The sequence below is a fragment of the Camelus bactrianus genome, chromosome 3, assembly GCF_048773025.1.
Source record: "Camelus bactrianus isolate YW-2024 breed Bactrian camel chromosome 3, ASM4877302v1, whole genome shotgun sequence".
In the NCBI taxonomy this organism is placed as follows: domain Eukaryota; kingdom Metazoa; phylum Chordata; class Mammalia; order Artiodactyla; family Camelidae; genus Camelus; species Camelus bactrianus.
Window position 1 is genome coordinate 93929096 of NC_133541.1, and position 27626 is coordinate 93956721.

General features: G+C 50.1%; 2 protein-coding genes across 11 annotated transcripts; one reads left to right on the forward strand and one right to left on the reverse strand.

Annotated features, from left to right (window-relative positions):
• Positions 1-1879: 1879 nt before the first annotated feature.
• SOWAHA (sosondowah ankyrin repeat domain family member A) lies at positions 1880-6194 on the forward strand. The gene has a single exon (XM_074360659.1). It carries the CDS (start codon positions 2355-2357, stop codon positions 4035-4037), a length of 1683 nt encoding a protein of 560 aa, XP_074216760.1. The 5' UTR covers positions 1880-2354; the 3' UTR covers positions 4038-6194.
• On the reverse strand, positions 6186-19087 carry SHROOM1 (shroom family member 1). 10 transcript variants are annotated; one of them, XR_012505633.1, is made up of 10 exons: positions 18538-19058; positions 17941-18102; positions 13558-17871; positions 13418-13473; positions 12982-13245; positions 12220-12792; positions 11991-12132; positions 11618-11890; positions 8401-11494; positions 6186-8036 (listed from the first exon to the last, which is right to left on the reverse strand). XR_012505633.1 is itself a non-coding variant. In XM_074360654.1 (10 exons), the coding sequence occupies exons 4-10, from the start codon at positions 14506-14508 to the stop codon at positions 11162-11164; spliced, it is 2592 nt and encodes an 863-aa protein (XP_074216755.1). In that variant the 5' UTR covers positions 14509-14592; positions 16285-16317; positions 17941-18102; positions 18538-19058; the 3' UTR covers positions 6186-11161. The 10 variants fall into 10 exon arrangements, 8 of the variants coding, with proteins under 8 accessions (XP_074216755.1, XP_074216754.1, XP_074216753.1 ...); XM_074360654.1 differs by having other exon boundaries at positions 6186-11494; positions 13558-14592; positions 16285-16317; XM_074360653.1 differs by having other exon boundaries at positions 6186-11494; positions 13558-14592; positions 17623-17871.
• Positions 19088-27626: the final 8539 nt, after the last annotated feature.

A 27626-nucleotide genomic window follows, 5' to 3' on the forward strand; every position in this document is an offset into this window, starting at 1 on the left:
GAAATGAAAGTGTTATCAGAAAGCAAAATGAAAGGCCAAACAGCAAAGTGGGAAAATCTTTACAATATATATAATAAAGGATTAATAACTACATGTCAACAAGAAAATATTAACAAATGGGGAAATGGGGAAAAGGGCAAGTCACAAAAGAACAAATCAAAGACAAAAGTAAGAGGTAGAAAGTTTAACTTCATTGGTAATAAAATAAATGGAAATTAGAGTGAAATACTTTTTTTTTTTGCCTTTCAAAAGGACAAATGAAAAGCTACTACTCAATGTCAGTGAGGGAAAGACAAGGGAATTTCATGGGGCTGCAACTGTTCTGGAAAATAACTTAGCAAAAAATTTCAAGACTTTTAAAAATAATTAATTCCCTTTGACCTAGTAATTGTAAGTGTAGGATTCTATCCTAAGGAAACAATCAGAAATGTGAATAAAGTTTTCTATATAAGCAACACCATCTATAAGAAATAAAACTCGGAAACAATGTAGACTCTCAACTATAAGAAAACAAAGTGTATTACTACACTTACTTGATGCTATCATTAAAAATATGTATTTTTAAATAATAGTTACTATCATTGGGGGAAATGCTCACAATATAATACAAAGTAAGGTTAAAAAGAAGATCAAATCCTATGCATTCTGGAAACAGAGCTGAAGACAGAACTTGCCTCTGGGGAATGAGATTGAGGAAAGGCAGGCCTTTCACCTGTTCTCTTTTCTTCCAATGAATAAGAATAACAGTAGTGGCTCTACTACTACTAATAGCTTGAATGTCTACTGTGAGCCAAGCATTGTTCTAAGTGCTTTATGTTCATTTTTTCACTTAATCCTCACAACTACCCGATGAGGTAAGTGTAACTATTGTCATTCCTCCCTTAACAGATAAGAAAATTGAGGCACAGAGAGGTCAAGCAAGTAGCCCAAGGCAGAGCTAGGATTCACGTGCAGAATTTTGACTCCACAGTCTTGCTTTAACTACTATGGTATGGTGCCTCTGGCCATGTATTTGTAGTATTGTGTCTGTAAATTAAGAAGTTGATAGCTATGATGAAAAAGCTTCTTCTTCCACCGAGCTATGTAACTCCCTGATCTCTTCAAGTTCTTGCTGAATTGAGACCTTCACAGTGAGTCCCACCCTGAGCACAGTGTTCAGACTTGCAAACTGCCTCTCTGTTTAACTCTGCTTTAATTTTTCCATAGTATTTCTCTAGCATATTATACAATTTTCAGAATCATCATATCACTTCTCTTCGTCCCTCCCCACCTGCACCTCCCACCCAACATGCCAGCTCCACTAGGTCAGGAGTTTTTATCTGTCTTTCTAACTGATGTATCAGTATCACAGTCTGAAAAGATATTGGCACAAACTAGGTGCACAACAAATATGTGTTGAGTAACTTAAGTTTTTAAAACCGCATGATTCCAGCTTGCTTCTTTTAAAGCATAAACATGTATACACTTGTGTATGGGGGAGCGAGAAGAAAAATATTCAAAATGTTAATACTGATTTCAAGTGATTTTCCCCCCTTCTTTATGTTTTCCTGTGGCTTTACTGCAAAATTCCATGTGAAAATGTATTATTTTATTATAAAAATTTGCTTTTTAAAACGTCTCTTCTAAACCTCGCGTGACATACACTGCCACGCACAGCGAATTGTCTTTGCTGCAAATTGCGTGAAGCTGTTTCCCTATGTGAAACTCAATCCACAATTGAAGAGGTATCAACGGTCTTTAAATAAATTATGGCTTTTAAGTAATCGTCCGATATTTTGTGCAGGTTAAATATTTCTTAAAGGAATAAAAATCCTTGTCTCGTTGGTCGACCGCGGCATCCCCGGGGAACACACCCACCTAGCAACCGGGAGCGGAGCTGAAGCCTGGCACTGCGCCTTTAATTCCCGAGTTGGGAGGGGCGGTGGAGAATTTCCGCTCCCCTACTCCCACCGCGGCTGCCACCGCGGCGGCAGCTGTCACCTGTAAGGCGAGCACCGTGCGCAGGGGATGGAGCCTGACGCCCATTGGACAGAATATAAAGGCAGGAGCCTACCCCGAAGACTGGGGGCCCTGCGGGGCGGCGGCGGGCGGCGTGCGCCGCGGCCCCCAGCTCCTTTCTACAGGAGACACGCGGGGCCCGCGGCTCGAGCTTGACCAAGGTCCAGCTTCGGGGACACGCCCGTCACGCCTCGGTGAAAACATTCAGGTGAGCCTGGCCGAGGCGGACGTGACTCCCGGAACCCCAGCTCCCGCACGTCCCAGCCGGCGCCGCGAAGTCCACCTGCCCAGCAACCCGGAACCGCGCGTCGGTGGGAGGGGGCGGACCCGGCTCCCCTGCGCGGCGGGGACTTACCATGGCGCTGGCCGCTGCCGCGGCCGCCGCGGCCGCCGGGGTGAGCCAGGCGGCGGTGCTGGGCTTCCTACAGGAGCACGGCGGCAAGGTGCGCAACTCCGAGCTGCTAAGCCGCTTTAAGCCGCTGCTGGATGCCGGCGACCCCCGCGGCCGCGCCGCCCGCAGAGACCGTTTCAAGCAGTTTGTCAACGACGTGGCCGTGGTGAAGGAGCTCGACGGCGTCAAGTTCGTGGTGCTGAGGAAGAAGCCGCGGCCCCAGGATGGACCAGAGCACCTGCCCTCCTGCTTCCCCAGCATCCCAGGGGCACCAGCCCCTCCGTCGAAGATCACTTCCGTCTCACAAGGGGAAACTGCTGCCTCTGGGGCTCCATCCTTGGCCTCAGCACAGAGTGGGGTGGAATCACCAGAGGATCCAGTCCTGCCGTCAGAGTGGCAGGATACCCCCGGGGCTCTGGCCTCTGAACTCACTCAGCTGACAAGGGAGCTATTGTTAGGCCCGAACGAGCAGTCAGGGCCGCCCTCGGACCAGACCTCCGAGGGACTCTCTGCAGACATGACCCCACCGTCTAGGGTATCTACGGAGGCAGCCTTGCCCGACACGGAGCCGCCAGACCTGGAACCTGGGCCTGAGCCGACCAAAGGGCCGCCACCACCTACTCCGTGTGCGCCGCCGCAGAAGCCCTGCATGCTGCCGGTGCGCTGCGTCCCGGGCCCCGCCGCGCTCCGGATCCGGGCGGAGGAGCAGGGCTTGCGTCGGCAGCTGTCGGAAGAGCCCAGCCCTCGGAGCTCCCCGCTGCTGCTGCGGCGGCTCTCGGTAGAGGAGTCCGGCCTGGGCCTCAGCCCGGGTCCCGGCCGCTCCCCGCACCTGAGGCGTCTTTCGCGCGCTGGCCCGCGCCTGCTGAGCCCCGACACCGAGGAGGTACCCGCCGCACTGCCGCCGTCCGCCGTGCCCCTGGAGCCGGCCGAACACGAGTGGCTCGTGCGGGCGGCCGGGGGCCGCTGGACCCACCAGCTGCACGGACTGCTGCTGCGTGACCTCGGCCTGGCGGCCAAGCGCGACTTCATGTCTGGTTTCACCGCCCTGCATTGGGCAGCCAAGAGCGGCGACCTTGAGATGGTGCAGCAGCTGGTGGAGGTCGCGCGGCGTGGGGGCGCGCGGGTCGACGTGAACGCGCGCTCATACGGCGGTTACACGCCGCTACACCTGGCCGCCCTGCACGGCCACGAGGATGCCGCGGTGCTGCTAGTTGTCCGCTTGGGTGCGCAGGTTCACGTGCGTGACCACAGCGGGCGGCGAGCTTACCAGTATCTGCCGCCCGGCGCCTCTTACGCGCTTCGCCGCCTACTTGGCGACCCCGGCCTGCGAGGCTCTACCGAGCTCGATGCAACAGGTGGTGGTAGTGGCAGTCTTGCGGCCCGGCGCCCGGTGCAGGTGGCCGCCACCATCCTCAGTTCCACCACCAGCGCATTTCTGGGCGTCCTGGCCGACGACCTGATGCTCCAGGATCTGGCTCGAGGCATGAGGAAGTCGGGCTCCTTCAGCAAATTCTTGGGTGCCTCGCCAATGGCTCCTCGTAAAAAGACGAAGATCCGCAGTACTCTGCCAGTCTTTTCTGAAATCTCCCGTCGACCCAATCCGGGGCCCTTGGCTGGTCTAGTGCCCAGCCTACCACCTGCAACCTGACGGTTCCCGAGGCCGGGCCTGCCTCACAGTCTAAGCCTGCCCGAGATGGCTGTCCAACATCTTCGGCTCCATCTTGTTTCCAGCTTTGTCCACTGTAGCCTGTTCTACGCATGTGGGCCTATGCCTTCAGCTTCTGTATGAAGCTTGACCTTTCTCAGTGATGGGATTCAAGATCTCAGTGAGAGCCTCCTTTGAAGAATTCCAGAAGTCAGGCTTGAACTTTGGAAATTCGAAATTTAAGATCAAAGTTAAGGGGCAGCAGCTGGTCTGGCCCCTGAATGAGTTAACCCAATGCTTCTGCATCTATACACTCCCAAGCCAGAATTAGAGCTTTGTGTGATGATGGATGTTTGTCAGCATTAAGATATGTAGTGCTTTTGTAATCCGATGCTTTTATCCTGTTTTTAAATTGAAATGAGGTAAAACAATTTTCATAAAGTAACCTTTTGAAATTATATTTTTCCAAAATGTTCACTTTTCAATCTTTTGCTAAATATTTTGGAATTCTATTTAACAGGGAAAAAAAAGATGATCAAGATCTAAAGGAAATTAGTCCCAACCAACAAAACCCTTGAATGGTTATCTACCTCATTTTAGGCAATCAAGATTCTAGAGTCTTGAACACAGTCTTGAAAACATTGTGAATGTAATTAATTTCAGTTGTACTGTGAATGCTAAATATTAGAAAACAAGTATATCTTGGGAGTAAAAGTGATTTAACAATAAGAGAAAAGAGACATTTTGTCAAATATATTTAATTTGTGGTTGTCTTTATGGTGAAATATAAACATATGTCTTTGGCACTGGTGCCTGGGTATTTTAATTTGGCATGAATATTTAATTTTTAGAGAATGATATATTTAGGAATTGCACCATTGTGCCATGTTTCTGAATCTGTGACTTTCAAATCCAGCTGAGCCTTTCAGTGCATTAGGTGAACATTCAAAGAAAAAAAAAATGTTTCTGCATTACACCAGGAAAATAACTGGTTAAATAGTAATAGATATAATTAAGGAGCAACTATTTTATATGAAGGTTCTGTACAAACAAAAAGTACATGATATCCGTTTTAAAATGCCATCTGAAAGCAAACAACTTATAGCAAAATTAGAAATGCAGAATCTCTGCTCAGTTACCTTAGAGAGGCGTGGCTTAACTTCTCTGTATCTTTGCTCCTATTTGTAATTGAGAAAGTTTTAGGTATTGCCAAGATTTCTCAGGTTCAACACAGTGTAATTATAATGGCTCTTCATCTATTTTAAAGATGTGGTATCTAAAAACAAACAAACAAACACACACACACACACCCAAGAAAGGGAGGGTAGGTGTAGCTCAGTGGTGGAGCACATGCTTAGCATGCAGGAGGTCCTGGTTCAATCCCTAGTACCTCCATTAAAAACAAAACAACTCCTTTAAGGGAGGCATCAGACGTTTTATTTCCTTTGAATTGCCGAGGCTAGGAACTCTCTTAACCTTTAACACAGATTACTGGACTTCTCTTAACTAATCAAAATAAGATGACATAATATGGTAATAAGAAGAAGGAATCTGACTTCGGGCAGAAAGGAAGCAACTACTCTGTTTTATTTAAAACAGAAGGTGTAGTGGTCCCTCAAACATGGCTTGATCAGGGTCAGTTGTGAATGAGGTGATGTGTTTCCACTTCTCCATCCCTCTCTCTATTCTAGGCTCTCCCTCAGCCTGCTTCAGTCTACCACTAACTCTTCAAACTCTTAGGTTGTCACCTCCTTTTGTGTGAGAGAAAAAAGACTTGATGGATAAAAACATAAACTTACTTTGTTGACTACTGAATTCATCATTCTGTGAAAACCTTTCACTTTGTGAATGTGTGAATAAAATCTGTTATTAAAAAAAAAGACAAAACAAAACAAAACAACAACAAAACCAACAAAAAACCACACACACATAAAGATGTGGAATCTATTTGCTCAACCAATCTATTTTATATCATATTGTGATAATACTCTGCTTTTGCAAGTTGTGTTTGCATGTCATTAGTTATACCAAATCATTTTTGTGGCACAATACAGTGGGCCTCCTCTCCCATATATATATCAGTAAGGCCTCTGAAATTATTTAAGGCAGTCCTTCATGGAATGTTTTGATTTAAGCAATGAAATAAACAGTCTCCCACTTTGTTCCTGCTTCTGTGATGTACTTTCCTTAAATATTATACAGCACTCGCTACCCTATTTTTCTTTTCTTTCTTTTCTCCTCATCCTTCTTCTGCCTCTTTCAAGCATTCCATTATTGAAAGAATTTGGATTTCTCTGCAAAATAAATAAGTCAACCAAACATGGATATGGTAGCCAAAAACTGTAGGCCCTGATCTGACCTTTCTCACCTTTCTTCCTTGGAAGTCTAGCTAAGCTGCATAAATTATTTTTAAATGCAAATTAAATCTTCTGCCTCTGCAAAAAAAAAAAAAAAAAAATGATGGGAGGCAATAATTAAAGCAATCTGAGTAACTGAAGGTCGAAGTAGAGGACAGAATAAAACATTAGAACTTTTTTCATGGTAGAAGAAAGTCTTGACAGAGAGGTAACAAAGGTCACAAACACGGGTATGACTAGCTTTGAGAAAGACAAAATATAAACCAGCAGAGTAGTAAGAACAATAACTAATGTTTATGGCACACCTAAATCAGAGGAGGGTTCTTGAGCCACCAGAAGAACCTCTGTGTTTCAGAAGGGTGTGCTGCAAGCCTTCCAAGTGAAATAAAAACACTGGCAAGAGTTTAGGAACAATAAGCCTAAAACTCAGGTGTTAGAAACCACTGCTTTTTCCCTGCAGGCTGAGACTTTCTGAAACTGTAAGGTAAGTCAGTAGAAAATTAGTTTGATATGCATATGAAAAGTTTTCGAGAACAATATATGCCTGGCAGGAGGTATGCCTGTGGAAGGGTATTTCCAGCAACTAAAAGAAAAAAAAAAAAAGTTGTTCTTGGGGTAAGGCAATTTAGATGGTTAGAATTATCACAGGGAAAAGAATCACTCCTCTTAATGGGGGAAAAGTTAATTGCTGGTGTAGATGTGTATGAGTCATCCATAGCAACTTTTTAATAACGTTTTACATTTCCTCTCAGGAGGTTGAAAGCTGTTCTTGAGCATGTATCACTTACCTAATGGAGACTAGGGTATATGGGAAATGTATATATGACCTGTGTGTACTAAGTGCCAGGCAGGGTTCTAAACACTTTGCAAGTATTAACCATCACCTTATAAGGTATGTACTGTTAGTTCTCTCACAGTTGGGGTGGCATCCTGGTGCTCTTTTCCATGACAACGTCCTGTTGCAGAAAAAAAAGGTGGTCTCATCTCAGCCCTTTATTCTCTTAGTGACCTTAGGGGAGTCACCCAGTTTTCCAAAGTCCATTTCCCTCCTCTGTGGGACCTAGGGCTGGCAGTACCTATCTCACAGGCTGTGGGGAGGGAGGAGAACAGGAAGTGAGAAGGCAGAGTTACTAGTGAGCTGCAACACCATCCTGAAACATTACCAGGAGTGCTGGGTTGGTCCCAAAGTGCTATCTGGCTGTATTCCAAAACCAAATAGCTCATATTTGTAGCTTTGCTTTACATGATCATTCTTTTACTATATTAATAGTTGCTTATATAAACAACATTGACTCTACTAGGAAAAATGTATTCCCACAAAAAGGAAAGTACCCCATATTCTGTGAGTGGTATCACTTTAATTAAAATATCACTATGCCTTTCCTAAAGCACAATCCTCACCCCCACCTTCCAGACCTAAACAGGCTTCATTCAGTCTTCTGGAATGAAAGCACCCCTCCACACGCAGTTATAAAACTAAGCCCACCCAGGACCCACATTCTCCCTCCTTTTTTTTTTGCCTTTTCTTGGAAGAAATTATTTGACGTCCAATAAGTAGACGCTGTGTTGCTCTTCAGATAGCTTTTTGCCTTGAACCTGCGGTTGGCGTTAACCTTCCAGATCTGCCACACCTCTGGACTTGAACCTGTGGAGCAGAGGTGGACTCAGGTATTACTGCGGGGAAGAGGAAAGAGAGAGAGAGAAAGAGAAACAGAGAGAGAGCTATAGAGAGAGCGAGCGAGAGAGCGAGCGCCAGACCTCCACCCCAGAGGAGGGGAAAAAAAGTCCTCCCAGTGAGAAGTTGGTGCTGCTTTAAATTTCAAAGACAGCAGGTAAACTTTCATCTTAACTGTCAGTCTAAACTGTGGCCAGGCTGTGACCGTAGGGGGCCGTTGAGAGGACTGCTTTACAGCAGTTGCCTCCCTTCCCTCCACCCCCCACATTCCCCTTTCACCTCTGCAGTCCCCAACCATATTTGACCTAAATGTCCTCGTAAGCTTCTGAATTACATGTGACTGAACAGCGCGGTGATCTGTTCCCGCGAGGATCCCTGAGGTTACGCCAGCTGCTCGCCGAGGTACGCCGTGTGCCGAGCAGGCTGTTCCAGCCAGATTGCGCGCCGGTTTGGGGCACTGCGGAACACTGCTTCCCTACTCGGTTTCCAATTTACAGTCTGAAGGTAAAAAGTACACTAATTAAATCCATATTAGGAGGAGCGGCGGAGGCGGGATGAGGCGAGCGGGGGAGGCGGCCGCGGGGCTGCCTGTTGCCCAGCAACAACCGCGCTCTCCAAAGTCGGGGTGGAGCTCCGCAGGCCGCCAGGCTGGTGGCGGAGCCAGCAGGCGGGGGCGCGGGCGGCTCGAGGAGGGGCAAGCAGAAACCCCAACAGAGAACTCAAAAAAAAAAAACCCCAAAAACCCTCTTTTCCACCCTGGGAACTAAATAGGGCTCTTTTTGATACTGATACTCGAGATCAACACCCCCAGCTTCCCCGTCCCCACTCCGCATTAACAACAATTATCGAACGAAGGCCTAGCAAAGGAAAGTGAGCCAACCTTCCCTTAGCTGGTTGACCAGAATTTCTTTCCGACAGAAGCGAAAAGGATCAGCCCCATCCAGCCTTCAGGCTCAACAGGGGCACTGCTCAGGACAAGGCACAGTCCCTATGACTAGCTCAGAGGGCCTGGTAGCTGGGGAGGCTGCGGGTGGTAAAACGTAGGTAGTTTTCATCATAAGGGAAACAGCGCCCTCTGCTGGCAGTGTCCGGGAGAGTGGAATTCACCGGGGTTCTAGTACTGTCCTCTCTCCCTCCTCCCACGCGAAAGTCTTAGTCTCTGGTGGCAATACCGAACACCTGTGGAGAGCGCATTCTTGCCCTATGAAGGAATAACGGGGTGTGGAAGGGAGATGAACTGGGGCAGGAAGGAGAAGGAGGCAAAATGGAAGGACGGGCGGAGTAGGTGTGGCCCAATTCTGTGAGCTCTCTCTATCTGGTAGAGACAAGCACAGAAGCCTCATATTTCCCCATGGGGGAAAAAACAGCAAAAAACCAAAATGCAGTTTAACCGGACAGTGGCAGACGCTGCTTCCCATGTCCATCCCGCTTTGGGAGTGCTTTGTCTGAAATACACAATTTCCACTGGCCTAATGGACGACATTAAATGTGTTTCTAAGAATATCACAATGGGAGAATGTAATGCGGACTGTACAGGGCAAAAGGTAGAAATAAGTAGATTCCATCTAGACGTCAGCTGGCCCGGTCGGCCGAGAACCTTGGAGCGGAGGCCCCGCCCACCGCGTTCAAAGCAGAGAAGCAAAGCATAATGTTAGAACCCACAACTGCCTCAGCAGGAGCCTCATATGTTTTTTATAAAAAGACACAATGTGAGCATTGTTCTGTGTTCAATAGCGCGACTGTTATAACTAATGCTTTTGGTATGAATACGACCATTTAAAATTCCCAACCAGTTGCACTTAGTGACAATATGCGTCAGAAAGCAAGCCCAGAAGCAGAGATTTCTCACTTTGGGGTCAGTTGGCTTTAGATACACATACACATGCCTATTAATGTGCCCAGCTTCCAAAAATACACTGAACATTTGCATGAACAATGTTCTTGTCCCTGCCCTTGCAGCTACAAATAGTAAGGCAGATTTTCACATGTATATTTGAGAACCTAACATTGATTCTGTGTCCACAGGGCTGATACACAAATAGAGGGGAGTGTGTATCCTGTGTTTCATACCACTCTAGCCCTTAACTTTCCACTCCCAACCCCAGCCGACCCCCAAATCGGCATCTCTAGAACACAAGCAAAGCTGCCCCTGCAGGTCTGCAGCCTCCTTGCATAATAGGTCTCCAGGTCCCCCATGACTCAGCTTCTACCTTCCAACTGCCCTCCTCAACTCTGGTTGCTCCAGTGGGGTCTCCAAAGAAGAGATAAATTCAATTTTGATAACATAATTGGAAGAGGAAGAAAGTTCTTTCCGGGTCTTGGAATGAATGTTTTCATATGTCCAAGTTTACTCGACATTCATCAGGGGTTTTATGCAGCAAAGCGGCTGAACCCATTTGGGGAAATTCCATATCCCTTGAGTCTTGAAGGGAGGCAGTACCCGACTTCCACTACTGAGGATGGGGGCTTTGTCCCTGGCAAGGAGACCTGGACTGAGCCAATCAGGCCTAGGCTTTTGTAGTAATGATGCAGAACAATTAGAGATAACTGGTTAGCAGCATCCCCCCTGGTCCCTCCTGTTTTCAAGCCTGTTTCTCCTGTCTTCCTAGCCATCCCCATCTTCCAGCCACTCCCCAGACCTGAGTGATGTCCACCAACAAATCTCTCTTCTACTCTAGTCAGGCAGGGTTGGTGTCTGTAGTTCTCAAACCAGATCCCTTCTCCAAGCCATGCTTCAGGTGATATGCACACTTCTCACATCAATTTTTTTTTTTAATTGAGGGGGGAAAATGGCCATTTTACATCATAAGTTGAAATTCTCCTCTAATTTGTCTCCTCTCCCTCCACCAACCCTGACCCAGCCTCTTTCTCATAACAAAAAGGGGAAATACTGCAGTATTTTAAATCCGTAAGTTAATTACCAAATAATCCACAATACTTGGGTAAGGCCACATGGGAACACTTGTAAGACGCATCCTGGGAAGGCCAGACCTGGATCTTCCCCACTTCGAGAGAAAAGCACCGAATAAACCAGCACACCCTGAATCTCGTGGGTGAGAAGCAGGGGCAATGCTCCTCGTCCCCACAGCCTGTAACTAGATGAGGAGAGGAGGGAAGGGCAGTTTATTCGGAGGACAGGTCCCTGGGGGCCAGGCCGGCCTGGGAGGCGGGGGATGACCGCCAAGGTCTCCCCTGACGGCGTCCAGCTGGTCCTGAAGAAGGCGGACCCGCTCATCTAGGCTGCGCTGCTGGGCCAGGACGGCGGCCTTGCCGGCCAGCAGGGCACAGTAGGCGCGCAGCTCCTCGGCGGGCAGTGCGCGCACCAGCACCTCCCGCAGGGCCCGCTCGCGCCGCGCCACGTGCTGCTTCAGCTCCTTGGCGTCTTCCTGCTGCCGCTGCAGGAGCCCGAGGCGCTGCAGCAGAGAGGCCTGGAGCCGCAGGGGGAGGGCACAGTGAGCGGGGCGAGGGTGCCGCCGCCCCCGGGATGGCTAAGACCGAACCGCACGCCCCGCCCCGCCCCGCTCCGCTCTCCCCAAGCCTGAAGCCATTACCTGCTCATCAGGGTCGCCGTCTGCGCCCGCCCGGGCCAGGGCGCGGCGCACGCGGGCCAGGCGACTGCCCAGCAGCAGCAGGAGGCCAAGCACTCGCTCTAGGTCGACCATGAACCGGCTGAAGCGCTCGAGCACGTGGGGTGCACAGGCCTGGCCCACCGCGGCCTCCAGAGCAGCCCCGCGCCTGGCCCAGGCTTGGGCCGCCTCCTGCAGTCGCTCCTGCTCCTCTTGAAGGTCCCGGAGCATCTTTTGGAGGAGGTCGGCCAGCTCCACCTGCCGGTAGGGCGTGGGTACTTAAGACTGGAGCCAGGCCCCTGACTTCTCAGCCCAGACTCTTGCCACACCCAGCCTCCTCCAACCCCTCCACACCCACTTTCTTGGCTTGGATGCTGTTATTTGGCTCAGGCAGACCCTGGCCACATGGCTGGTCTGGCACAGCGTGGGTGTTAAGGTTTCCAGGCTTTGTCTCCTCCTGAGAAGTTGGCAGGCCCTGGGTGGAGTTAAGTAGATAGGACCTGGGGACAAAACCAGAGCTCCTGGATTGTACTGCCCCAGATTGCAGGGGCTTAGAATCCCCTGATTCCCTGGTGCCCCTCACTCACCCTGGCTTAGAAGTACCAGAAGCCTCCTCTCCATCTTCTCCACAGGCTGGCCTCATTGCAGCCCAGACCTCAGCTAAAGGAATCAGCCCATCCAGCAGGCCCAGGGATGGCTCTGGGCTGGGATAGGAGGTTAGAGTGTCGCTCAGAGAGGGATCCAATCTAGCCAGCTCCTGAACCAGCTCCTCGAGGCGTGGACCGGGCCATGTTGGCCTGGAATAAGGCTGGCCAGTGGCCCAAGCCAGGGCAGTGTGGTCAGGAGGCCCTGGGGTGTCATTGCCTGAAGGTCCCAGGGTATCAACTGGGAGAGGTTTGAAGGGGTCAGTCTCTGCAGCTGTTGGGGAGTCAGTGGTCAGCAGTTCAGTAGGGTCAATGGTTGGGATGTCACCATTTGCAGTGTTAGGGGGGCTACAGCATGTAGGCCTGGAGACACCCACAGAACCATTTACCCCCTGCCAGCAGTCATCTGTCCCTGCAGTCTCTGGGCACTCATGGAGGGGCTGCTGTGGAGGGATTATAGTCTGGTCAGCCCGTTGGCCCAAGCCAGCCCCGTACTTCTGGTTAGAGGCATGGACACTGGAAGCGAAAGAGACACTGAATCAGAAAAAGCTCTGGCCAAAGATAACTGGCCAAGGGCCACCTGTCCCCACCCTTACCCCCTGGCTCCCAGGCTCCAGCTAGGAGAGTTCTCTGCTCCTCCAGCATTTTGTAGATATGTGTAGAAAGGGAGTGTCTCACTCTGCTTGAAAGTCTGAGGAAATTCACCTCGTTGGGAGCCCTGGGGGACCATGGGAGTCTGGAGGTGACCTCATTCTGACCATTGGGGCTTCTTCCAGGAAAACTTCATCATCAGGAAGGGATGGGAGCCGGGCAGACACAATGTAGATCCCTGAGGCCCTCTGCTCACAGTCAGAGGGACTGCTCTGGAGTCCCTCTGCAGGACACACCACTGCAGCTTCCTTCAGAGTCGGGAACCTGGAGGCAGGGACCCCACACTGACCACAGTGACCAGGAAGGAAGATCCTGGTTCTGCAGCAGGGAGAGAGTAAGGTGTAGGGGTGGGGGAATTAGGGGATGTGATTTGGAAAAGACAGAAGGCTCAAACTGAGGGTAGGTGCAAGGCCCTCTTCTTTCTTGAACAAGAGCTATGAAAGCTGCCTTCCCCCAACTTTCAGTCCCCAAAGTGGTTCATATCTCTCACCTGGGAAGTCTGGTCTGAAACGATGGTCTAGGGGTTTCTGCTCCTTGGGGAACAGCCTGGAAAGGCAAGCAGTTGGATGAAATGTTGCTTAAGTTTTCAGTCTTACAGATGCCCCCACCCCAGGCTTGCAGCCCCTATACCTGGGCAGTGGACTTGACCCCTCCTGGACTTCCCCAGGGAGTCAAGACTTCGCCAGAAGCGCTACGACCCCGCCTGGCCAACCTGTAGGCGTTGTCGAACTTCAAGGACCAGGGTTTCAGGTCCTTTATGCCTCGGGGCTGGGTCACAGGCAGCCATCTGATCTGGTGACCTTCAAACTCTGCCAGCGTCCGCTGCTGCCATTCCTGGAGCTCGGGCCTGGCGAGGCCAGAGCTGGAGCAGACCTCTCCGGAGCATTGCTCCGCCAACCCACCTCCCCGACCCACGCGATCCAGCTTCCCTGGCTCGGAGAAGCACCACTTCCGCTGCTGACTGGCTAAACGTCCCTGGCCCACGGTTCCCGGCACGGAAGCCCCGGGGCGCGCCGGCTCCACTTCCCCGCCCGGGTGGCTGAGCGAGGCGGAGCGCGTTTGCGCGGCGGGGGGCCGGACGGGGGCCGCGGGCCGCAGGCGGGCGGGTAGGCTCATGCGTAGCTCCTTGCGCTGGAAGGATGTCTCCCGGAGCACTCGCCGCTGCGCGCCCTGCAGCCGCTGGCGGTAGGCCGCCCGCGAGGCCGGTGGACTGGGCGGCTCGGCAGCCCGCGCCGCGGCCTCCGCCTCGGCCGCCAGTGCGTACAGCAGCGGGGTGGCCTGCCGGCTGAGCGGCCCCGGGGTCCCCTGGACCTCGGGGGGACGCGGCCCACTGCGTGCGGCGGTCGCGGGCGGGGGCTGCGGGGAGGTGCGAGGGCCGCCCCACACCACGCGCACGTAGTCCCAGTCCAGGTAAGGAAGCTGGTGGGACCCCGGCGACGGCGTGCGAGGCTCGGCACCGCCGGAGGCAGCGGAGAAAGAGCTGTAGGCCGAGTCGGCGCGCGCGGACAGCCGCCGTAAGTCCAGGCTGCGAGTGGACGAGGCTGGGGAGGCGCGGTCACCTCCGGGACCCAGGGCCTCCATGGCTGCACGGACGAGAGCGGAGGGCCGGACGGGGGCCGCGGGCCGCAGGCGGGCGGGTAGGCTAACTGGCTAACTCCGAGGGGCCTGGAAGAGCATAGACGGCATGGTGGGTGAGGAGCTCCGGGTAAGGGTGCTGGCCTCTCCGACACGGACAGCCACGTGCTTACACATCCCCTCCCTAGTTACAGGATCCTTAGCGCGGACATTGCCCCCTCCCCCAGTAAGGGATAGTAGTAGTGGGACCAGGCGAGCAACTCTGGAGGTTGAGGGCCTTTGCTCAGGGGAAGGAATGGCGACTAGCCCACTCCCTGCTGGGGCTCTCCTGGATGGCAACCCTGGCCTCTACCCTGGCACCTCCTGGAGCACTGAGAATGTACCCTTACTCTCCGCCCCCTCCCCCCAACACTGTCCCACCCAGTTTGCTTCCTGGCTGCTTTGTTAGCTTCTCCATGTGATCTTTCCCTGATAAACAATGGTCAAGAACATTCTGAGATCACAGGGGAGCCAAGGAAGGAGGTGGGACAACCCAGGTCAGGTGGCAGGGGCAGCTTCACCGCCTTTCTCCCGCCGTCTGGGCCAGTTATGTTCCGGGTGCTTTATATACATATTTATCTTGAACCCCACAATTGCCCATCTGCATTTTGCAAACGAGGACACTGAGATTCTGAGGGGGAAATGATTTGCCCACAGGCACGCAACTGGTCAGAGGCAGAGCCATGCCTGGAATTTGGGCCTGCCTCCAACTCCACTGCAGCCAGAATCAATTTCCTAGAAGCAAACCCTGCTGAAAGCCAGTTTACCCCTGCCCCTCAGATGACGGAAGCCTCCAACAAAGCCCAGACTACACTGTGGGAAATAGTCCCTTCCACCCCCTCAAAATACTGGCACAATCTAGGATAATATGGTCCCTGCTTGGGAGACCCTGCCTTTTGTCTAAGAATGACAGGCTCACACCCTCTTTGTCCTGCCACTCAGTTCCTCCCACAAGGCTCAACTTAGCAGTCTCCTGATTCTTGGGAATCTCGACAGTGTCCTGAGCTTCCCTCATCACAGCACTCATTACTCTGCATTGACTGCTGGCTTGCTTGTGATTCCCTCTCCCCACTCCTACCCCTGAACTTCCTGAGGACAGGCCCTGCACTTCTTCAGTCTGTATCCTCAGTGCCCGGCATGTACTCAGTGTCAAGTATTTGTTGAATGACCAGGAAAGAAGCAGCCTTGCGGGAAGTAGACAGTGGGTGGCTTTGGTGGGGAAGGAAGTGGGCTTCTTTGCTTTTGCCCACTCTTAATCTTTTCTAGGGAAGGGGACAGAATGGGTGAGGCATTTGTCACCATGCACACTGACCAGGTTACTTGGGTTATTAGGAACCAAAAGAGCAGGTGACCACAGCTTGGAGCAGGAATGGCCAGAAATCAATACTTCCCCAGTGCCAGGAGGGGAAGGGAGGGGAGGAGCTGGGTGGGTGTGTCTGGGTCAGGGGTGAAAGCAGCTTTGAATCTTGGGAGCTGGGGGCTCCCTATGGGCTAAGGAAATTTTGGATGGGGGTTGACTTGCTTTCCTTGAGTTTCTTGGTGAGGAGTGTAGAGGAGGGTGACCCACTACTGGGGTGGGAACTGAAAAACAGGCTCATTTGAGCCTCCTAGACACTTTTTGGAGCTCAGGATCACCCTCTACCCTCTTCCCTAAGACCCCAGATGCTACAGATTGCTGGTTAGGGCAGGTAGGGAGGTTAGTGATGGGAGGGTATGGTGTTCTCTAAAAGGGAGAGGCAGTACCTGCAGCATTCCCAGGAGGGGCTTTCAGCTGACCTGGAACCAGAACAACTTGACATCACCCACCTGGAGGCATCTTTGTGCCCACTAAGGCCAGCCCTGCAGGTTGGTCCTCACACTCGGGCTTGGGGACCACTTTGCAAAATGTTTCTACTCTCTGGACTTTTGGAAGACAAGAAGCTACTCTAAGCAGCAGCCCCTGGAAGGACAGTCACCTAGTTAACCCTCCCTAGCCACCCAGACACTCTTTCCCTATCCTTCTGAGCCCAGCGTGGGAGCACTGTTTACCCTGGCTCATGCCACCTATGCCTGCCCATGTTGATTTGTTGCATCTACAGGCATGGGTAACTTCAAATACAAAGATGTTCCCTCAAAAAAGGCCTTGAAAATTCTGTCTTATCTGTGAGTGACAAAGGATTCTGAGTTCACCAAATAAAAACACCTCAAATGGATAACAAAAATATGTGTACATTTTCTTATTGACTTTAACTTATCTCAAGGATGCATTTTTAGTGGTGACCCAAGCAGGCTTATACACATGCAGGATGCCCACACTGTGCCCTTTGCAGAATGTGTTATGCCAAGAGGGTCTAGCTCCTGAGTGTGTTTTGGGGCCTCAGCCCAAGGAGCAAAGAGTTTCCACACTTGTCTGACTGCAGGGAGCCTCTTGCAGTCCAGCCCTAGTGGCTGGAGAGGCCACCCCCTGGGAGCCCTAGCATCAGTGTTAGTGTCAGCTGTGGGCTGAGCTGCAGAGTCAGTGCCTGTATTGGAGATAAGTCCAGAGGCTGGAGCTCATAGAGCTTTTGAGCCATTTGGCAAGCCCCACCAGAGCAGGGGGAGCAGCATGGAATCCCTGCTGGAAAATCACCAGATTGGAGTCTTATGGGGATGGAGGCATTCGTGATAACCTCATCACGTGAATGAAAGAGCAACAGAGGAAAAGGAGACAAGGATGACTTCAGTGTTGAGAGCTAGGGGCCTGGGAGGTGGAGGTGCTGGTCTAAGGAATGAGGAAGTGCAGATGGGGACAAGGGGACCAGTGCTCATGGGCTTTGCAGTGTTTGTGGCAAGTCTGGCAAACAGGAAGTTGAGATGTGGGTCTGAACCTTAGCAGAGAGGTTGGACCAGGCAAGTAGGCAGACCCAGGTTTTTAGTTAGAGGTTGTTGGGGAAATCAAGGAAGAGAGCTAGGTAAAATCACACAAAGGCAACAGAAGCAGATCCAGGTAAGGTGACAAGAAGGACAGACAACCTCAAATGCTCAATAATGATCAGGAAAACCTCCATAGAGAGGTTTTCCAGGCCACCCCTCCCAATGGGCTTCCCTCAGGACTAGGCTTACTGTGGGGGCGCTGCCTGAATGGCAGTCTCCCTGCCAGACTCAGTTTCCGAGGCCTGGGCCATGTCTTGAATCCCAGCGCCCACGACCAGGTCTAGCAGGGCAGGCACTTTGGGAAGTTCAGTGGCTCTCCCAGTCCTCTGCGGCCCTCCCTTCTCCCTGCCTGTCAGCACCACAGAGCACCTCGCGAAGCATCTGCTCTTTTCTGCTCGCTCCAGCCCGTAGAGCCTCCAGGGCCTGCAGCTCTGTGCCCTGCGTAGGAAATGCGGGATGGTGGTGGCACCTGGGGAGAGGAGGCCGGGTCGAGGTCGGACCACATACCTGGGGCTTCAAACTCTGAAAATCCAGGCGCGCCAGAGATGAGAAAGGCGCAGTCCTGGAGGCCACAGGGGGCGACAAAATCACGAGGTGCGGCAGGAGAGCGGGGCCTTGGGGACGCAGGGAGAGCGGATGGCCGCTGGCCGGCGCATTTCTTGGCCTTTCCTGTTGGGTTTTCCATCGGGAAGGAGGACTCAGAACGCGAGCAGAGGACCGAGCGATCTAGGGCAGGGGGCGGGGGGCGGATTCCGTGGCCAAAGGGCGGGAGCCGGGGGTCGCGGGGTGAGACCCCACTTCGCGCTCGGGCCTCCCGGCGCACTCCCCAGCAGCCCTCGTAGCCGCCGGCTCTGCCCCCCGCCCCACCCCGCGAACCCTCTGAGGAGAAAACAGGCGCGCAGGGACCCGACCTGACTCGCGCAGACCAGACACGGCGCGGAGCCCAGCACCTCCAGACGCAAAGACCGGCGGGCTGCTCCGCGGTGCCCCAGCCACTCCCACCCGTCCTCCCCTGCTGCCCCACGGGAAGACCGATCCCGCCACCCCCCCCCAAACGCCCCCAACCCAGCCCCCCGCCGCCTGGCCCCCGGCCTCGTCGCGTACCTGAGCTCCAGCCCGAGACGCGCTCTTGGGCGCCCGCGGCCGCGCAGTGACATCAGAGCCCCGGGCTCGGGCTCCCGACCCCACCTCCAGACTCCGGCCGCCGCGGGGGAGGCGCCACGTCCTGCCCGGGGGGCGGGAGCGCGAAGCTGCGGCGCTGTCCCGGGAGCCACCTGCCGCTTGGTAGTGTCCGCTGGCCGGCCTAGACTCGGGTCCAGGGGCTGGACGCTCCTTACCCCACCCGGCACAGGCCTCTTGCTACGGTCGGAGAAGCGGGAAAGTAGGGGACGGGTGACCGCGGCGCTTTCCCGCCCGCCTCTAGCGCGGGCCGGCCGGGCGCGTTCTCATCGCTGCTGGTGCGCGGGCTCGAGTGCCTGGGGGTCCCAACAGCCTCCTCGGTGGGAAAGTCCAGGCGGGGTCCCAAGGGCTTCTGACGGCCACCCCGTTACATTCAAGCTTGGCCAAGTAAACAGACCCGCCTCTGTCGGTGGTTCATGCCTCTGTCCCTCCCCTTCTGAGTGCAGCTCGATGCTAAAGTATTCCTTGACCAATTCTCCCTCCAGACCCTCCATTTCCAAAACTCTTCCAGCTTTTTGATTCCCACTACAGGCTCTTTTCTCCCATTTCTGCCCCTTTTCTTTTCATTTCTCCCACTACCCCTCAAAGTGTGGGCCCTTCTGGCCAGCCGCCCGAAAGAGGAGGGCAGGGAAGGAGGGGAGAACTGCTGACTTGTGTCTTCACCTCAGCTCAGTGGGTCCTTTAGGTTCTGGACTATACTATACTCTAGCTGTGGAGTCTGGCTCTCAAGGTTTTCACCTTTGGGGATCGCCAGGCTCTAAAAAATTATCTAAATTCATCTATCACGGTGCATTCCTCCCTGCTATGTCCTCAGCCTTCCTTGCCCCCCACTTTCCAAACTTCTATTCTATGAATACTGGCTCTGCCAAGAATTGTTCCATCCCTGGAAGGGGCTGAGGGCCCTTTGCTGAACCCCTTCAGTGCTCAGGTCTCTCTGCTTTTGGTGTGGCTGCTCTCACTCTCCCACAGAATCAGCATGCCTGGGGGTAGGGACTGTATCCCCCATTTTGGCATCCTTGGCTGACCAGATTCATTGGTGGTAATAACCAGGACTTAGAACTCAGACTGGGGGTCAAGGGGGGCACTGAGAGCCTGAGGAACTCTGTCTGCTGGGATCTTCTGGGGAGGGGAGGTGCAGCAGGTACCTGAGCCTGGCTTCTGATTGATCTACTTCAAACACCATCCCAACCCAGCCATCGGCTTCACATGGAGCTGCAGCTCTGGACTCTTAAGACAATGGCTCAGAACTTCTTAGCTTTGAACACCTGCCCTTTTAAGACCCTAATCCACATGGTTGGCCTCAGAGCAGTATCACAATAGAGGGAACACAACCCAGCAACCAAAAGCCAATTCAAATTGCTCAATATTTTAACTCATATTTTGAAAATGTGTATTTCTTGAAAACCATGAAGTGGACACCATGTCCACAGTAATTCTTGTTAAACCCCTCCTCCCTCCACACCCTCCTCTTGCACATGCTACAGAAACTCTCTAACTCTCTGAAAACTGAAATCCCATCCACCCACTTGTCTGCCTGATTCTTCTCTTCTGAGAAAGAGAAAAGCAGCCACTGACATCTGGAAGTTGGCCTGAGACTATCAGCTAATCCTTGGTGTTGCAGGAACTGACCTGACATTCACAGTCAAGGCCTTGGAGTTCTCCTGTTGCACAGAAACAATTTCACAGGACATCAGCATCAGAAAAGGCCATCTATAACCATGATGGATCAAGACAAAAACAAGATCACATTATCATCATGTTGGAACACAGGGAAACCATGATCATTGTCCAAGTCACAAAAGTGACCAAACATCTTTCTGTCATGGCTAAATGGGTGAGTGTTGTTTCCCTACCAGTTTCAGCCTTAGCTTTGCTCTAGTCGTTCCTCTTTCTAGATATAATTTATTAAGATACCCAGTCATAGAATCAATGTTGCTTCCTGACAGCATCAAACACTGAGAGAAGTCCTGCTTCTTTAACTCTCTCCAAAATCACTAACACTAGCCCGAATCTTGTAAGTCCTTCCTCATGCCCTCTTACCAAGATGCTCCATGGTTTTCCATCCCATTTGTTCCCCTCACTGCAACAATTATGCACCAGTTTGCTCAACTGCAGGTGTATTCCTGGTGGTCTTTGACTGGAGGGCATCTCTTGATTACAAAAGCCCAAAGAATCCTGAAGGGGAGGAAGAGGAAGAAACTGCTGCAAAGGTGGAATCTCTTTAAGTGGCAGCGGTTGGGGAGCAGGGGCCCTGGTGAAGATGGAGACATGCACCTATTAATCATGTTCTTTTGCTACATCAAAAGACATACCTGTGTCCCTCAGTATCGCAGGACTTTCCCAGGCCTCAGACAGCTCTTTTAAAGAGCCCCCTAGGTGACTGGGCTTAGCCAGGGTTAGAGCCACAGGCCTGGCTATTCCCAGCCAGGCTCTGTCTCAAGAGCTGTAGGTGGGAAGGTGGTGGGCCTCCAATCAGTGCAGTTTGGAGCTTGTAATCTGAGCTGACAAAACCACACCAAAGCAACTGCCCACCTCACAAATCTCTGTGGTTTTCTCACTTTGGTTCCCACCCTCTCCCTGTTGGATTTGGGTGATGGGAGATGACAGTGGTTTGGATACTGAAGACCACGTATTTGCTGCCAGGTGCTGGGCTAAGTACTCTACTGTTTTTATTTTTTAACCCTGTTATTCCTGAGAGGTAGGTATCATTATAACCTCATTTTACAAGTGAGAACACTGAGGCTTAAAGAGATTAAATATCTTGTTCAAGTAGAGGCAAAATTTAACCCTCTGATGGCTGTTTCCAAAGGCCATTTTCACATGACAATGGAAAGAACTGCAAGATGTGGGTGTCCACACAGCCTTCCTGGGAGGGCAGGATTTGGACTTCACATTGAGCCAGACTAGAAAGTGCACGGGGAAGACGAGAAGTGAGCAGGATCAAGACCCCAGTCAGGATTTCCTTCTCTCTGTGTGCCCTCAGTAGTCCAACATGTACCTGGGCTAAGTTTCATACATTGTTTCCAGGGGGTTATCGGAAAGGGCTTGTAAGAGCATTTTTTCCATAGGTACATTTTCAAGATGCATTGCATCTGGATCTGGCAGGGGGGTGGTAATTAGGTTTATTTATTTATTTATTTTAATGGAGTTACTGGGGATTGAACTCAGGACCTCCTGCATGCTAAGCACACACTCTACTACTGAGCTATACCCTCCCCCAACACCTGAATTTTTTATTTGAAGTTTTATCTTGGAGCTCATTCACTATTAGTACCTAGAGCTGTATCATTCCTTTTAACAGGTGCACAGTTATCCATTGGCATGGACATAAATAAATAGGGTTTTTAACCCAATCCGTTATGGAAGGACATTTAGGTTAATCCAGGCTTTTGCTATTACTAATTCCGTCATGAATATGCTTGTTTATATATCTTTGCTCACATTTGTGAGTTTATTTATAGGATAAATTTGTGAAAGATGAATTGAATCCTCCGGTGTCAGTCACCCCAGCTGAATAACACCATATGGATCAGAGAAGAACCAACCACCCACCGTAGCCCTTCCTCAATTGCACAAGCAAAATAATAGTAAATGTATAAACCACTAAGTTTTGGGATAGTTGGTTAAATAGTAATAGATAACTGTAACAGGGTATGTAAAATTTCAATCTTGTCAAATTTCTTACAAAGAGGTTGTACCAGTTTGCATTCCCATCAATATATGAGAATGCCCATTTTCCTGCATCCTCACTAACACAGTACATGATCAAACTTTTGATCTCCAAAACCTGAAAAGTGAAAATAATATTTCACTGTTTTAATTTACATTTCTTTTTTATATATAAAATTGCACATCATTTTATACATTTAAAAGCCTTTTGTATTAACTTCTGTGATCTGTCCACTTCCCTTGCCCATTTGTCTATTGGATTTTTGGTCCTTTTCTTATCGATTTTTAACATTTCTTTACATATGAAGGCAATTAACTTTTTTCTTATATGTGGCAAGTATTTTCCCAAGTTTGTGTCTTTTGACTCTGCAGCAGCAGTGAACATTTAATCCATCATTGAGCCTAAAGATGTCCCTTTCTTTTAGACAGCAACCACATAACTTAATTTTTGTCTTAATAATTCAGAGACCATCATGTATTGGTTAAAATACACTGGAGGCCAGAAATCTTTCAACAAAATCATGTTGTCTATTTTTGGAGATCCAACAAAGCATGAATCATGGCTTATACACAGAAATCTGCTTAAATTGTAAGTGTTCTCTTGAGCAAGTTTGTTTGCTTTTTAATTATGCACTGAATTCACCACACTTATCCAAAGATAGGGTTTTATAGGAAGGCAGCCACACACCAAAAAAAGTTCATGGAGAATAAATAGATCTCACCCACTCCTGTTGGGGGCTTCTGACAGGAAGGCCTCTGGGTGAGGTTGGGTAGGGACTAGCTGTCCCAGGGATTAAACTAAAGTTCCCTTTCAGATCAGCAGATCCTGGGAAGGAATGCTGGGCTGTCACATTCCTATTGGATAAACACATATCACCTTTTCCCTACAGACACTGGGTGACACCCCATCCTCTGTTTGCTTTGTTCATAATAACTCAGCTTTCTCTTCTAGCCTGGTCTCAAGCCCCAGGCCAGGAACAATTCTATCCTCCTGGTCTGCCCTCATTCAAATGCCACCCAGGAATCCCTGGATAAGAGAGGTTAAAGGAGACAGAGAGATACAGGGCTGTCTCCTCTTTACCTACTCCAGAGGACCCAGGACGGATAAGTGGTGGTCAAATGAGCTTTTCCACTTTGCTCCGCTGGCCTCCTAGGACCCAGATGAAAAATGTCTCTTACACTTCATTTTGGTTTCTAAGAATAGAAATTAACTCAGACTCTGAACAGGGCCCAGCAGCATCCCCAGAGAGGGCAACAGCTGGCTCAAGCCCAGGAATAGCCAGATTGCTCCTTCTATATTCAAACCCTAACAAAGGGATGAGATGGTCTCCAAAGACCCCTCTTCAGGAAGTGCCTTCTGTTTGAACTAAATCTGCTAGGTCTCTGCTCACCAAGAAGTCACCCAGTCAGCACTTTCAATGGGAGGACACTCCAACTCTAGAGCTGTGAGCCTTGGGCTGCATATGGAAGCCGCGGGCTCGGCTTGGTGCAGGATTGGGTCACAGTATGCCACGTGCCCGTGGGATGGATTTTGATCATCAGCTCTGGAAGCAGGTAATGCACGCCCTGTCCTTAATATTCACCCAGAAAATTCTGCAGATTTTGACTGATGTGTCTGGTCAGTTACTCGTGTGGAGGAGACTTCTTTCTGGAACTTGGGGGTGCATGTGTCTGGTATCCATCATGGTCCACAAGTTTTAGGGACTCTGCCAGGGATGAATGTGACAACATACACACAAACACACAAAATCTAGTTGGCAGTTTTTTGTACTTCAAGGGAAGCATCATGAAAAGTTAGGGGAAAAAAAAGATAAGGAGGGAGGGAGGGAGGGAGGAATAAAGGAAGAAAGAAAACCTTAGAAATTATGGAGAAAATAGCAACTACCATCAATTGCCTGGAAGGGCGGAAAGAGGTCCGTAGACAGGCGTATTGGCCACCCTGTGAGTTCTCACCCTGCACCAGGTACGGACAGGTGGTCTCCAATTCAGTGTGTCCCAGGTATAGGAAAACCAGCTGTGAGAAAGCGAGTGTGAGACCTAAGTGTGAGTGCCAGTAGTTGTATGATCCTGGAGATATCCCAACCTTCCTGAACCTTCATTTCCTCATCTGCAAAATGGGGATACTACTACATAAAGATTAAATGAGCTTTTGGCCGCCTCTCTCGCTCCCTCCTCTTCAGAGACGGCCCACACTCTGTGGAGTGTGTACCTACTTCTGCTTTAACCTGAGCACCCAATTCCTACACCTCGTGGCCTTTCTCTTCTGAAACAGCCTACACTCTATGCAGTATGTATCTCTCTAAATAAATCTACCTTTACTCAACTGTGAAAAAAAAATGTTAAATGAGCTTTCATCACATACACTCAGCAGTGGGCTCACACTAGGCTATCAGTAAACGGCATCAGTTTTTGCTATTATTCCTCACTTCTGCTTCTCCTGTGGGGAAGACAATCTCAACTAAACCCCAGTCTCAATTTTATCTTTAAGGATTTGTTTATACACCAGGGGTCTCCCATGGGTGTCACTCATGCTGTTGATAGCTCCTCTCCTGAGCTTTGCTTACCACTCCCCCGTACGGGGCTGCTGGGGACATCGGAACACTTCCTTCTTTGGGGGAGTCCCATATGGTGCATGTCTTGGGGAGACAGAGCCCCTCCTCTCACTGAAAGCCCACTGGCCACAGGGCAGGCCTGAGACCTGGGCTTGACCAATGTCCTGCTCCTGCCAGAGACTGGAACTCTTGCATGAGTGACAAAGACATGGAGAGACAGGTGAGAAACCATCAAGAGTCTGGGGGTGTGATACGGTGGTGGTCCTAACCTGTCTCCTGCTCTTGCTGCTCAGCCTCCTTGGGTTCCTGCCTATTTTCATAGCCTGGTCCTCCTGACTTTCAGTCAGTGCTGTGGAACACCAGCCATCCTTCCAACGCATTTCTTTTCTGAGTGAGTCAGACAGAGCTGGGTGCTGTTGACTGAAACTAAGTTTCTGATACAGAGTCAAGATACTTTTTAATACTGGGGTAGGCTGGAAGAAAATCTAGGCAGATCTGGGTGTTCAGTGGTAACTTTTTCCTGGGAGAAGCAACCACCCGTCAAGAGGGTGAGAGGGATCTCCCACAGCTGCGCTGCGGCCAAGGGGATGCAGCCCCTGCCCTTTGATGTGGCCAGAGACTCTCTTACACAAGCTCAGAACTAGAAACTCAGGAAACAGGATAAAGCAGCACAGAAAAATACAAGGCAGGCAAGTTCCTGGTTCAAAGTCATAAACATTTGCTATGAAAATGAACACAAAATTTCCCTTAATAAACATAAAATCAAAGGCAAGAAAATTTGGAGATCAGGTGCTTTTTCCTATTTCTGCACTCGAATGGATTCTACCTACTTTTTTCATACCAGCATGGGCCAAAGGGCTGAGCTGATGTCCGGCCAAGGTGGGCCTGCCTGGAGACCCAGAAGCTTAGACTCCCATCGCGTAGCTGACCCCCATGGGGGTTGGGCACAGGCTGAAGTCTCCTCTTTCACACGCAGAGTCACACAGCCCCTGAGCCAAGTGCTACCCACTCAGTGCAATTCCTTGCTATCCCCAGGCGGAGTTCATTGTTCACTGCTGCACCTAATATTGCACAGTAGACTGTGCAGTCCTTCACTTTTGTGTCTGTTCCATGGGACAGACTGTGTGCTTTTAAAGGAAAGGACCATACCTGGCAGTGCCAGGCTCAGAACAAATTTAATATCTGTGCTTTTGAATGAATTCATCTGGGAGACCTGGTCCCGGGTGAAGAGCTGTGACACTCCTCCATTCTGTGCTTTCATAGCTGTTGCAACATCCCGAAGATGGCCTCGGTCCCTGGGACCCTGTGATTAGCATGCATGTGTGTGTGCGCGCGCGCACCAGTGCGCTTTGACACATGCCTATAATTCTTCTTTCACTTTCTCCTTTTGGTGGTTTTAACAAAAAGATGTGTCTTGCCATACTAGAAGGGGCTACTTTCTTTGCAGGGTACATTGCTTCAGTCACTCACAAGGGGCACAGCAAAGAGAGGTCTGGGAGCCGCTGGGATGGAAGAAAGGATTTCTAAGAGAGTTCATTTGGGTTTCCAAATCATCTGCATTGGTTCTTAGAAGTAGATTAATAATCTTTTTTAGTGATGGCAGTAGGTCCTATTGCACAGACAGTCTGTGAACAAGGGTTCTTTTATTTTTTAAAACATTTTACTTTTTAACTTACTGTATTATTTAATTATTTTAGTGGGAGAGGGGTAAGTAATTAGGCTTATTTACTTTTAGAGGAGGTACTGAGGATTGAACCCAGGACCTCATGCATGCTAAGCATGTGCTCTACCACTTGAGCTATCCCATCCCCAACAAGGGTTCTTTTAAAAACTGTAGTAAATGCTTGAAAGGAATTAAAAATAAAGCCAAACTGACATTCTCTGTTCTTCCTGGAGCAGTGAGTGCTTTATCTAAATTAGACTCGCCTTATCATGCTTAACAGCTTACAACTCAAAAATTAAAAGACAAATAATCCAATTTTTTAATGGGCAATGGATTTGAATAGACATATCTCCCAAGAAGATATACAAGTGGCCAATCAGCACATGAAAAGATGCTCAACATCAAATACAAATCAAAACCACGAAGTACCACTTCACACCCACTTAATGGCTATAATCAAAAGACAGACATTAAGTATTGGCAAGGATGTAGAGAAATAGGAATCTTCACGCACTGTTGCAGGGAATGAAAAAGGGTACAACTGCTTTGGAAACAATTTGTCAGCTCATCAAAAATTCAACACAGTTACTATATGAGCCAGCAATTTCACTCAGGTATATAACCAAGAGAACTGAAAACATATGTTCATGTAAAAACATGTATATGAATGTTTATAGCAGCATTATTCCTAATAGCCAGAAAGTGGAAACAACCCAAATGGCCATCAACAGATGAATGGATAAACAAAATGTTGCATATCCATACTATGGCATATTATTTAGCCATAAAAAGAAATTAAGTACTGATGCAGGCTACAACGATGGACCTTAAAATATGCTAAGTGGAAGAAACCAGGCAAAAAGACCCCATATTGTATGATTCCACTTACATGAAATGTCTAGAAGAGGCAAATCCGGAGAGACAGAAAACAAGAGTGGTTGTTAGAGGCTGGGAGGAGTGGGTGTGAAGAGTATTAACTGGTATGATGTTTCATTTTTGGATGATGGAAATGTCCTGGAATTAGGTATCAGTGATACTGCACAACCTTGTGAGTATACTAAAAATCACTAAATTGTATACTTTGAAGTAGTGAATTTTAGGGTATGTCAATTTTTCTCTCTGCACATGTA